The sequence below is a fragment of the Ictidomys tridecemlineatus genome, chromosome 5 (assembly GCF_052094955.1).
Source record: "Ictidomys tridecemlineatus isolate mIctTri1 chromosome 5, mIctTri1.hap1, whole genome shotgun sequence".
Taxonomy (NCBI): domain Eukaryota; kingdom Metazoa; phylum Chordata; class Mammalia; order Rodentia; family Sciuridae; genus Ictidomys; species Ictidomys tridecemlineatus.
The window spans coordinates 6,543,936-6,557,011 of NC_135481.1; the positions used below are offsets into that span (position 1 = coordinate 6,543,936).

The following is a 13,076-nucleotide window of genomic DNA, read 5'->3' on the forward strand; positions in this document are numbered from 1 at the left end:
CTTATGATATGCAGATTTGCCCTTGCCTACCATAAGAGCTGGGTGCTCCTCCTACCTCATCTGCTTGCCACCACCCTAGGTGTGACTAGGGAGAGTCACTGCTGTTTAGGAACCAGCCTCCTACCCTAGGGCTAGCCCAGAGAGACATGCTGTCCTCCCTTCTAGGTGTCAGGACCCACTCACCTTGGGCAGAGCCTGAGCAGGCCACTTCCTGGGCCTGTCTGGAGCAGGTCCACCTCTCCAGCTGGCCCTATACTAGTTATTAGCAACAATGCTCCTGCCCAGGCCTGTGTTAGGTCCTGTGGTGGGTAAAAATTAAATTTATATGTGTATTCATGTACCCAGAAGGTACATGAATAGGTTCTGTGGAATAATGAAGTCCTATGGGTGGAATAAATAGAAAGGGAAGTCTTAGCTCCTTGAAGCAATGGCAATAGTGTTGGACCAAAAGTTTCATTTTTCAGAGAAGCTCCTTAGAATGTCAAGAGTGGAGGTGGAGCTCAGTGGTACAGAACATGCCTAGATGTAGGAGGCACTAGGTTCCATCCTCAGCGCTGTAAACAATAATTATTATTATTAATTAATAATAATAAACAACTATTATTACTTGACTGTAAGTTCTATTACACTTGTCCCCGCCTCCCCTAAACCTAAAAAAGGGCACAGTTGCTCAGCTGTCTCAACAAATTAGCTGACAGAGGCCAGTGCCTCTGGAGTGACGTGATAAAGCTAACTGGTTTCTGAATCTCCATCCCAGCAATCAGAGCCCAGGCCCTGCTCTTACTTTCAGCCTGTCCAGCTCCAGCTGATCCCTGCTGACTGGGGCAGTCAAGGGGGAGCTGGGCCCAGAAGAGGGAGAAGACACGCTGCCCTCAGACTCGCTGAGCTTGATGATGACCTCGTCCTTGGCCTGGATGGTCTCCATCAGCATCCCCAGCTGCTCGTTGAGCTCTCCCACCTTGCTCTTCAGTGTCCTCACTTCCTGCTGGAGACTCTCCTTTTCCAGGGTGAACCGCTCCAGCTGGTTGCTGAGTCCCAGAATCTGGTCGTCCTTCTGATGGAGAAGCTCCAGCATGTTCCCAGGGACCCCCTCACAGAGTCGGCTGCTTGTGAAATACTTGTCATACTGAGATGACCGAACTGTCTGCTGGAGCAGCCGAACCAGCTCCTTCGAGCCGAGAGGAAGATCAGGTGAAGGGCAGGGAGAGCAGAGGAAGAGAGGAAAAGCAGAAATCATGACAAGGCTACAGGGAACAATCGCTGGAATTTGAGGAAATGCAGAAACTTTACTGGAAACACTTTAATATTGAACTTCCTCTTGAAAGATCACAAAAATAGAAAGGAAAAAATATTTACTTCATGAAGAGTGACTGGAGAACAATAATAGGAAACAGGAAATAATGGAGTGCATACTGTAATTAGCAATGGTTCCTGGCAAATGTTCATCAGTATTAGAGAATCTGTGCCCTGAGATTCACTGAACAGCTGAGCCGTTAAGTTTAATTAGGTTTGATCAGCTCATAAAGAAACTACGCTGCTCAATAGGACATGGAAACTCTTTAAACAGTTAAAGAACTCTGGGCTAAAGCCATGTTTAGAGAGTCAGCCTCAGGGGCAGAACTGGGCAAGGGTGCAGAGAGCACTGTCCTGCAACATCTTTAAAGGGACCTTCCCTCTCCCTGGAAATTCAAAGACTGGGCAGAGCACAGTGCCCAGCATGGTGCCATGGCAACACGAAGCTCTGGTGAAGAGTTCTCCTGGGAGATGGACTGTGAACCAGGCTTTCCTCCTACGGCTCGACCAGCAAATGTGGGGTAAGACAGAAGGCTGAAGACCAGTTACCTTCTGACTGGACAGGTCCTTCCTCAGCCGCTCCAGCTCCTCCTGCTGGCTCTGAACCTGCAGCTGCAACTCGGAGGCTGCCTTGCTTATGCCACCACCTGACATGCCCTCGCTGGAAGGGTCTCCACTGCTGTGACGGTTTTTGTATGATCCAATTATGTCTTTCAAAGGGCGTTTTCCTTTGTAGGGGTTACGGCCAAAGTCAAAGGGGAATCCTGAGCCAGTTACTCCTACATAAAATAAAATTTGCTTGTTTAAGAGCAGGTCAAGTCTTCCATTTGGAAACTACAATAAAATAGTGTCCTCATGAATCGCCATCCAGGGAGTTTGTACTCACCATTCTAAAGAATAATCACAATTCTATAGAATAATCTAAAACATCCCCACTGGATCCCTCCTCAGAAGACTACCAGTGGTAACTTTAAAAGATATACTAGGGCTGGGCACAGTGACACATGCCTGTAATCCCAGCAGCTTGGGAGACCGAGGCAGGAAGATTACAAGTTCAAAACCAGACTCAGAATGAAGCAAGGCCTTAACCAACTTAGTGAAACTCTGTCTTAAAAAAAAAAAAGACATGCTAGGGATCCTTGGCTTCCCATTTTTGCTAATCTGTTTTTTGCTAAAAAAAAATGCATTTTGTTTTTAAGAATTATAAACATATATTTTAAAGCCACAACTTTTAAGCAAAAATGAGTATTTAAAAAATATCATTGGATCCAAATAAGTTTTAGTGTAGATAAATACAAAGTCAAATACAAAGTCAGATACATGTCAAAGTACAAATAGGAGACCCAAAAGGGCACACACTATAAAAGCTGATTTATCTAAAATTGGGAGAACAGCGGACCCTGGGAGACAGTGCAGCTAGCACCTAAGGAGCACTGGTTACATGGTGTGTTTGCTTTGTGACAATTCATTGAGCAACTCTAACTTGGGAGGTTTTCTGCATATTATGTTTCGATACAATAATATCAAAAAGTTTGCTTAAAATCAAGGCAGGGGGAGATAAGGAAGGGTAGCCCACTTCCTACAAATAACATGGACAATAAGCTAGTGAGTTGATTCTTAGAGTTGATACAGGAAATGCTCACGAATCAAGCAAGATCAAATTCCAAAGACATTAGTGTCTTTCATGGAGCTCCCCCTCAAAAGGAAGCAGGACTGGGCAGAAGCTTAGAGAGCTGTTGCCAGTTCCTCTCCAGCAGTGCTGAGAGATTCTCATCACTCCCAAGGCACTAGTCACACTGATCGCCCTTCCCAATCTTGCTTACATTCACGCTTTCTGTTTCATTCTCAGTTTCTACTAAAAGTCAGAGGAAAAGTGCTCATTTTCAATGATCCAAAGCCCCAGTCCTAATCCCTCTTCTTCCAGGAAGCATTCCCAGGTCACAGTGAGTCCTGGGTATTTATTCTCACTAACTGCCATGCACTGGGCAGCTAGTGTTCAACTGGCTGCCAAGTGCATCATGTTGTATGGGTGGTGAGTTTCATGCCAGGATTCTACAGAACACGGAGTAAGCCCCCTTCTCAAAGTGAATCATGGATGCCCTTTCCCAGGGGACAGAAAAAAATTTTTATCTTTAGTAAATTCTTGGTCTTTCCATAAAGATTTCCGGAAATTATGCCTCCTGCTCTTGCTGGCCCATGATGAATCAAGCATAAGGCAATATTTCAAAATTATTTATTGTAATTTTGTTTAAAACACTAATATTACTTAGTGAATCTAGATTATGAATGGCTGCTACAATCATTAAGCAAAAGGCTGATGGATGTTATTAGGAATGGATCAGACTAACACCCCTAAACACACATCAACTGAAATATTATCAGAGGAAAGACCAGACATGGTATGGCTCCACAGGGGGTGCAACAGCAAGTAAACAGTACTCCCTCTTCAAAGAAAATGTACTTTGTTCAAATTAAGTCAATCCTGAATCTGAGCAAGCCTCTAGCTATGACTAGCAACATGGAGGAAACGCAGGAAATGGAGGCATATGTTAAATGATCATCCCTTCACACCAAGAAATACAGTTAGCAAAATCCAGAGGTAGCGATGTCCTTAGCTTGAAGATTTAATTTCCTCCACACATGTGGCAGGGAAAAGGGAAGGAATAAGGGAGCAGTCTAGAAAAGAGAGGCTTAAGAAGACTTGTCACTGAATACAATATGTGGGCCTTGTTTGATCTTCATTTGAAAAAACTGAACATTTATGGAACAATTGGGGACTTAAATAATATAAAGGATTTACTGTAACTCCTTTTAAATGTAATAATAAAGCTATAATTATAATTTTTTTAAAAGAGTCATTATCTCTTAGAGATACCTACTAAAGTATTTACAAGTGTCTAGAATTTAAAATAATACAGCCTGGTGGCGTGTGCAAGAAAGACAGAATCCTAGTGGAGACAAGGAAAGAATAAGAGAGACTATAAATTCAAAATTGTGAAACTGGTGATGGGTGTTATAGCTTATATCTTGAATATCCCCAAAGGTCCACCTGCTAAGGCTTAATCTCCAGCTTGGCATTACTGGGAGGTGGTAGAAACTTTAAGAGGTGGGACCTAGTGGCAGGTCTTTGGTTACTGGAGTGTGACCACTGAGTCTTAGTGGGATAAGACTAGCCCCTTTCTCCTATAATACTTTTTCTCCCTGGACATAAAGTGAATCCAGTTTTATTATTCCACACACTTTTACCATGCTATGCTCCCACAGGCCCAAAGCAATGAGACAACTGACTAAAACTTCCCAAACTGAGAGTCAAAATAACCCTTTCACTCTCTAAGTTGGCTTACCTCGGGTATTTGTTACTCTAACAGAAAGCTAACACAATGGGAACACTAGAATTCGTAATACTGTAGTCTCTTCATTTGAGTACAACTTCAAATTTCTATAAATAAAGCTTTTTAAATTAATATTTCCATAAAAAACAGCATGATTTCCAGCTCTTCTATCTCCTGGAAAAGGTTAACAGCCATTGGACTAGATGGTCATTTATTTCTTACAGCATTTCATTTTTTAAGCCTTTACATTTTATGTCCCACAGAGAGAATACAAGCCTCTCTTGGGCCCTACGCTTCTAGAAATACCTACCAATAAAGTAGCTCCCCGGTCACAGGGTTAACAGAAGGCAGCAGAGAAAGAGACAGAGCTCAGGAGCATGTTGTACCTTTGTTTCCCTCAGGCATCTGCTTCTTTCTTTCTTCTTGTACCACGGGTTCCTCCAGGTCCTTTGAGGGTGGGTCTAAAAGTTCCCACTCTTCATTGGTATAAAACACAGTCCTCCGACTGTCACTATTCCCTCGCCCAGGACGGAAAGATGACATTGAATTTCTATAGGGAAAAAAAAAGGAATGTGCTATTTAAAAACATGAAAAAAGTAAAACATAAATACAGAATTGTAGAAATTAAAAGATCAGATAATACTTCATGGTGGTGAAATTATGGAGAAATGGTAAATTTATACACTGCTGGTGGGAACATAAATCAATACTTTTATCATGTAGTGGAATTCAACAATACACCATTAAGTGAAAGATGCTATATAGCATTAAGATATTCAGATGTGGGATGGTATTGTGGCTCAGTGGTGGAGCACTAGCCTGGCATGTGTGAGGCGCTGGGTTCAATCCTCAGCACCACATAAAAATAAATAAATAAAATAAAGATATTGTGTCCAACTACAACTAAAATAAAAATTAAAAAAATAATCAGATGCTATATAGCACTTAAAATGAATTCATTCATTAAACAAATATTTATTGAATGCCTATTATGTACCAGGTACCATTCTAGATGTTTGGGATACCATAGTGAACAAAACTGCAAGATTCTTATTATTCTTGTGGAACATGTACCTCCCAGTTACAGCTACATGTAACTTTTCATGGGGAAAAATATTTCTTTAATGCTGATGAAAAAGGAAAGAAAACCAAAGAATAAAACACGTGAAATTGTTTTAAATGCTCATGATAACACTATTAATAGAGATTATTTAGAACATATACATATAGTAAAACTATTCTAAAAATCCACACAAGAATGACAGCCATCAATTACAGAACACTGGTTACCTGGGTAGAAAGCAAGAGAAGAACAATATCGTGAAGAGAGGATTTAACTGCATTTACAACACTTTGATTTCTCAAAATACAGCACAAATGTAAGAAAATTATAAAGCTGGATAATGACAATCCAAGTAACCAATATGCTATACAGCTGTCTGTATGTTAAGAATATTTCATTAGAAGTTTTACAAACTAGGTTTGGATTTTTGTCTAGTGAAGATGGAATAACAGGGACTAGATTAACCCATGCCCCTGAAAAACTAAAAAACTGAGCTAAACAGGAAAAAATGGTTTTTAGGCACTGGCCATCATGCATCTCAGGAAAGTGATCACTGAGGAAAAATAATTGAGGTGGGCCCCACCACTGCCCTGGCTTACTGCCTAGAGAGGGTTTCCAGGCCATGGAGAATATAGGGGAGGCCCTAGAGGAGCCCAGAAGCTCCTGAGTTGAAGACAGAGCAAGAGTCCCAGAGCAGCTGGACCAGAGAACTCAAGACAGGAGAGCTGCTTGAGGAGGTGCTGCCTAAATTCTGGATGGTTCCTGTGCCTTCAGCTGAGTATGGATCAGGGTACGTGGATAAGAGAATTATCAGAGGATTGGGAAACAACCACCTGACAGGAGCAAGATGAACAATCCCTGAGGCTCATACAAGCCAAGAGAAGTGCCTCATTCCACCAGTTAAAACAGACACTAGTATGGCAGTATGTAAAAATGTGGATGTGTAACCGATGTGATTCTGCAATCTGTATACGGGGAAAAAATGGGAGTTCATAACCCACTTGAATCAAATGTATGTCAAGAGCTATGTAATGTTTTGAACAACTAATAATAATAAAAAAAGTGGAAAACCTCACCATTCACAGAGTGCTCAGAAGGGTTACCAATATAATCCTTAGACTAACAAATGTGCTCACCCTACCAACAAAACTTAAAAGCAAATTTCAAGAAGATCAAACTGTTTCTGAATAATTTCATCACATTCAAGAACAAAGATCAAGAATACTTTTTTTTTATTGTTGGTCGTTCAAAACATTACACAGTTCTTAATACATCATATTTCACAGTTTGATTCAAGCGGGTTATGAACTCCCAACTTTACCCCGTATACAGATTGCTGTATCACATCAGTTACCCTTCCATTGATTGACATATTGCCTTTCTAGTGTCTGATGTATTCTGCTGTCAGTCCTATTCTCTACTATCCCCCCTCCCCTCCCCTCCCCTCCTCTCCCCTTTTCTCTCTCTACCCCTTCTACTGTAAATCATTTCTTCCATTTTTATTATCTTGTCTTACCCCTCCTTTCCTCTTATATATCATTTTGTATAACCCTGAAGGAATACTTATAGGAAAAGAAAACAAAACAAAATCTAGCACACTAAAAGGTAAAATTCGGGTGGAGTAGTAGAGCACTTGCCTAACATATGTGAGGCACTGGGTTTGATCCTCAGCATCACATATAAATAAAATAAAGGTATTGTGTTCATCTACAACTAAAATATATATATTTCTTAATTTTTTTTTAAAAAGAACCTAAGAAACAAAGACTAAAATGTTTTGTATCTGGAAGAGGTTTAAAAGATTCAAATCAGATTTTTAGAGATAAAAACCTCAATATCTGTGTTGAAAAAATACTGGGTAGGATTAACAGCAGACTAGACACTGAAGACGTAAAGATAAGTAGACTTGATGACTCTACAATAGACACTACCCAAAATGAAACAGAGAGAAGAGACAGATGAGCAGATCAGTGATGCATGGGACAACATCAAGCAGCCTATATACAAGTAATTGGTGTCCCTGAAGGAGAGGAGGGAAACAAAAAAGTATATGAATAAATAAGGCCAAAATGTTTCCAAATTTGATGAAAATTCTATATACCCATAGATCTGAGAAGCTTAACAAAACACAGGAATCATACAGAAAACTGTACCATGGCACATCAAATTGCCTTAAACCAATAATCCAAAATGTTTTTAAAAGGTAAATTTAAGTCGGGCATGGTGGCATACACCTGTATTCCCAGCTGTTTGGGAGGCTGAGGCAGGAGGATCGAGAGTTTAAAGCCAGCCTCAGTGAAAGCTAAGAAACTCAGTGAGACCCTGTTTCTAAATAAAATACAAAATAGGGCTGGGGATGTGGCTCAGTGGTTGAGTACCCCTGAGTTTAATCCCTGGTACCCGCGCCCCCCCCCAAAAAGTAAATTTAATTTGTAAGAGAAAGAAAGGAATGATCAATATTTCATTGTTAAATGGCCAAGAGATGCGTGTTTATTAAAAAGAGATATCTCAAAGTCATTCAACTTTTCAACTTGAGCAGTTTGAAGAGCTGGGAGAAGGGCATGTTCACATGAATTACCTTACTTAACCCAAATCACTGGAACATGGAACCAGCACCACTATCTTCAGTTGAACATGCAGAAATGACTTTGGTGGACTAAACCACACCTTTGGCCAATGGCATGATCAGGCTGAGCCTACTCAGATTCTAAAGCTCTTTGCCACTATGCGGTCTAATGTCTGATGGGGCAACTACTACACTGAAAAACAGAGCTAAACCTGCTAGAAAGACAGAGATAATCACTCAGGGCCTGTTGAAGATAGACCAGCTCCTAGGAGCAGGACTAAAGAGGCTTGGCCCCCAAGGAGGGGACCTGTGCAAGGAAATGTCTTTGCTAGTTGCATCCGGCTTCCTCGTTGGGATTTGGAACCTCAAGGCTGGTTGTGATTTTAGTTATACAATTAAATCATACAGGGGGTTCTAGTCAATTTCCCATAGTAACCCAGAGAGTAAGATATTGTGGTAAACTAATTTTACAACACAGTACTATGGAGAACACTATTTTAAAACAGGTTCTCTGGAAGAAAAGGAAAACTCTCACAAAGGCTTGATCTATTTCTGTTCATTTTCTGACACAACTGGTTCATCACTTTGTATAGCACTGGCTGCTCTAGTCCTGCCACACCCCAAAGATTCAGTGGCCCTGCCTATGGTCTTCTCTCCAGTGGCATGTTACTATGCCACCACCAGTTTTAGGAGTTAAATCTTCCTTGCCATTTGCCCAGGCTTCAAACTATGTCCTGCTCTGTTCATTGGGTTCTTAAAGGGTGAATGCAGAAAGGAGAAATGAGAGCAGTAGAGTCACACACAGGCCTAGGCATGAAGACCGGTGATAAAAATGGCGATTTCAAGGGCTCTGCACTTCCATGCACCCTCCTTCCCCTGATGGGGTTTCACAGTTTCCAGTTTGTCTTAAGGCCCTCTTGCACAAAGCCACACTTTCACCTGCAGCTGAGGGACAGCCTCAGGGGTGCAGTGCCACCTCCAAGCCTTGGGTAATAGAGACATGAGATCAGGTTCAAATCAAAAGGCTCTTTAAGCTGAAACACAACATAACCAATCCCCGGAGAAGTGCTTACACAGTGAAACCCAATTCTGTGATTGTGCAACACGGGGGTCATTACAGTACAGACTCTCAAACACATCCGCCCCACCCACGCTACCCAGCAGAGACCGTGGTGGTGACCACGCGTGCAGCCTGTGCTCTGCATGGTAGGGTCCACGGTCCATTTACATGATGTTCTTTGGGTTTCTGTTAATCTTCAACAGTGCCTACTCCTAAATACCTTACTCTGGTTTGAGGAGTCTTTGAAAGGGACTTGAATGACCTTCCAGACTTCATGCTAGGTCCTGCTGTATTGCCCAATAGTCAATGAGCTGCTCTGATCTGTAGTGGAAAGTCAGCACCAGGAGCAAAATAGCACCTTCATGGCTGCAGTCTGCAGCCTGAGTGCTCCTAAACCAACTCCAGCAATCTGTACCATCCCTAGGAAAGCCTCTCCAGGTTCACAGGTTTTACACTGATTTCTGCATGAAGAGTCCAACCAAAACAGTAACAATATATTCAATCCTGGTAATCATCCGGAATTTAAAAGTTGAGACAAGTGTTGGGAAATGGCTCATCAAATCTCTCCAAAGCTAACAGTTCCATGAACCACATTTCAAGCAGCACCTCCACCTGAGACCCTGGGGCAGAGCTTAGACTTCTGGGACACTGAAGGGCAGGAGGGAAGCAGACTACCCTGGGCCATAATTCAGCTTCTTCCCTCTGACCACAGGCCACATCAGAGAAACATCCCCACCTCCACCCAGGACTTTCCTGGGGTCCACCTCCTCTTCTATCACACTCCTGCCATAGTGCCTCAAGGCCTGGCATGACAGTTCGTGCCACTTGTGCAACACACCCTGTTCTGATGTCCTTACCTTGCACTGGTCTTTCCCTCTGGCAGGTCTTCCCCATCCCTCAATGTAAGTCCAAACTCATCTTCACAGCAAAACTTTCCCTCACCAGCCTTCCCCAACCCACATCCTTAATGAATGAGCCACTTCCTCCTCAAGACTTCCAGGGCAGAAAAAGCTACCAGGGTTAGCCTTTATTTGCACCCTGCAAATAAAGAGGACTTGCATGCCTGCCTGCTTCTCTCCAAAAAGGACACACACACCTCACAGGCATGGAGGAACTACCTCTCCCAGCAGCCTCCCAGCAGCCCCACAGTGGAGGGGAAGAGGACTGGGAAAGGTGGCTGGGCAGGAACATCAGGCTACACTCTCAGGGCAGTCCTCCAGAGCAGTGTTTCTCAAACTGTGGATGATGACCCACTATGGGGCTATGATATTAAAGGAAGGAGCCATGAAATCAAATTCAAGGGTCATAAGATTTTATTTTGATTTGTTTGTTTTTACTGGAAATTTAACCCAGAGGCACTTTAGCACTGAGCTATATTCCCAGTCCTTTTTCAAATTTTGAGATAGGGTCTCACTAAATTGTTTAAGACCTCACTATATTGCTGAGGATGGCCTCGAACTTATGATTCTCCTGCCTCAACCTCCTAGTCGCTGGGATTACGGGCATGTGCCACCATGCCCAGCTGAAGAGCATATTTTAAGAGACTGACAGAGAAAATGGTACTTAATTCTACTAAATGTAGCAGAGACAATTTTCAGTTCTACTCACACACCAGTAGTATACATTTTATATTTGCTATGGGTTTCCTGTAAAAAATGTGAACAATGCTATTAGAAGTAAACACCATTCCCAGGAGGCCAAGTGGTAAGGACCTCGATGAGAGGCCCTGAAGCACTAACAAGGAAGGGCAAGGCACAAGACAGATGGGAGTGGAGAGTGCACCCCACAAGTGCACAGGGTAGGGGACACACAAGCCTCAAGCAGCATGAAGAGCAGAGCAGTTCTGTCCAGTAAGGGTTCTAGCCCTTCCTTCATCACCCTTGCTCGGGTGTGTTCTGGAACCCATCATGTACCAGACACTATGTGAAGTGCTGGAGAAACCCCAGGGGACAAGACAGACAGGGCCCCTGCCCCAGTGGAGCTGCCAGCCTTGCAAGGGAGGTGGACTCCAGATAAGTAGGCAAAGAAATACAGTAATTTTAAATGATGGCAAGGGCCATGAAGGAGAAGGGGATGAAGAGGCAAGGTTCCCCTGAAAGGTGAGCTGGAGGAACCAAGAGGCACCACTGGACCCTGAACATCACCGTCAGCAGCATGTTCAGAAGCACAGCCTCTACCCTAAAGCAATGAGAAGCTTCTGGAAGGTTGAGATAATGGAATGAATTGATTCAGGCCACTAAGAATAGAGCTCCTGCAATAGGTAGACCCAGGACTGCAGAAAATGCTCACAGACCCCTAACCAGACCCCAAATCAAAGTAACAGATGGCCTGGGCCAATTGCTCCTTCAGTGGCCCAGACAAGGCACAGAGGTTCTCTGAGCCTGGGTTCCTTGCTGAATCAGATGACTACACATCCCAGCCATGTTAAGGTCTCTGAGTCTATAAGTGAAAGTCATCACTTCCTGATGACTGCAGTGTATCCATGGATCAGTGACATGCAACAGTGGCCCTTGATGAGCACGTCCCTGGAAGTCTGTGGATGGAATCGAGATCAAGAAGACTGCTAAGCATAACCTCATGCTCCCCAGGGAGCTGTCAGGAAGACTGGGCGCTGATGCCAGCAACACATGCACAGCCCAGCCAACTTCCTGCAGTCATTGAAATGCCGCAGGCCCAGAAGCTAGTCACCTTCCTTTATGCTTCCCTCACTAAAAGGCCTGGCTTTGAAAATGTCTGTGTGAGGCAGCTGCATGATGACTACATTCCCCTTCCTTCTTAGCAAGAATAGAACTGTGCCTTACAACAAGGAAAATACAGATAAATACAGCTTTACCATTACGGACATGAACAACTTCCTCAAATTCACCATACATCTGGGTACCTGTTTGGGGCTGCTGTGCACTAGGGATAAAGAGATAAATCACCAGGCATGGTCCTCGACAGAAAATCTCTGATTCCTGGGAACAGCAGTCATGCACACAATTATTTATACTATGCCTGAGGGGCCAAGAGAGAAGCAGAAACAAAGGACCAGACTACAGAATACTGCAGGGCCAGCAGAAAACCCCTCTGAGGCAGGTCTGGAGGGTGAGCACATCTTCTCAGCCAACTGTGCTTCACACCCACCCTGGAAAAGGCCCCTTCTCCACTGACACACAAGGAAGGGAAGACCCACTCCACTTACTGGCTGTGAGGAGTTGGAGAAATGGCAGGGGCAGCAATGCCTGGAGGACTGAATCCTGTAGCCACCATGGCACTTACAATGAGCCAGACACCATATGAAGCAGTTCCTTCTTATAAACACTGTTTATCAATGGAAAAAATAAAGCTTAGAAGTTAAATAACCAACTCAACATCACATAGCTAACAGCAGAACTGGGATTCCAAAATCTAATTCAATAGCACTAGCTACGATTGCCCCCTCTCCCAAACAGAGGTAGAGCTAGACCCTGAGAGTCACCAGTCATGCATCAGGAACAGCCTGGCACCCAGAGACAGATGTGTAGCCCAGGCCCACTCAGTCACAGAGCACTGCTTGCTGCTGTGATGCTGCGGCAGCCTAAACACACCTCCTACACACCTCCAACACGCTCAACTGCCACAGGACTCCCAGCACACTTTCTCACTCCTGCTCACACGCTCCACCCCTGAGAATGTACACTCAGAACATGCACCAGCCAGAATTCCACAAGAGGTCTAGTTCTTTTATCTGATATGATCTGGACAGTTAGTAGGTCAAATGAAAAGGTTATTAAAGGAAAT

At 43.4% G+C, this 13,076-nt stretch overlaps 1 protein-coding gene across 4 annotated transcripts in view; it reads right to left on the reverse strand.

Moving 5' to 3' along the window:
- Tbc1d2b (TBC1 domain family member 2B) overlaps positions 1 to 13,076 on the reverse strand; it is a 71,285-nt gene that overhangs the window by 26,932 nt on the left and 31,277 nt on the right. For all 4 annotated transcript variants that reach the window (XM_078049159.1, XM_078049157.1, XM_078049156.1 and 1 more), the window contains exons 4-6: positions 5,012 to 5,175; positions 1,843 to 2,072; positions 785 to 1,168 (exon numbers count right to left, since the gene is read on the reverse strand). In XM_078049159.1, coding sequence (XP_077905285.1) covers positions 785 to 1,168; positions 1,843 to 2,072; positions 5,012 to 5,175 — 778 coding nt within the window. The remainder of the gene's footprint in view (positions 1 to 784; positions 1,169 to 1,842; positions 2,073 to 5,011; positions 5,176 to 13,076) is intronic.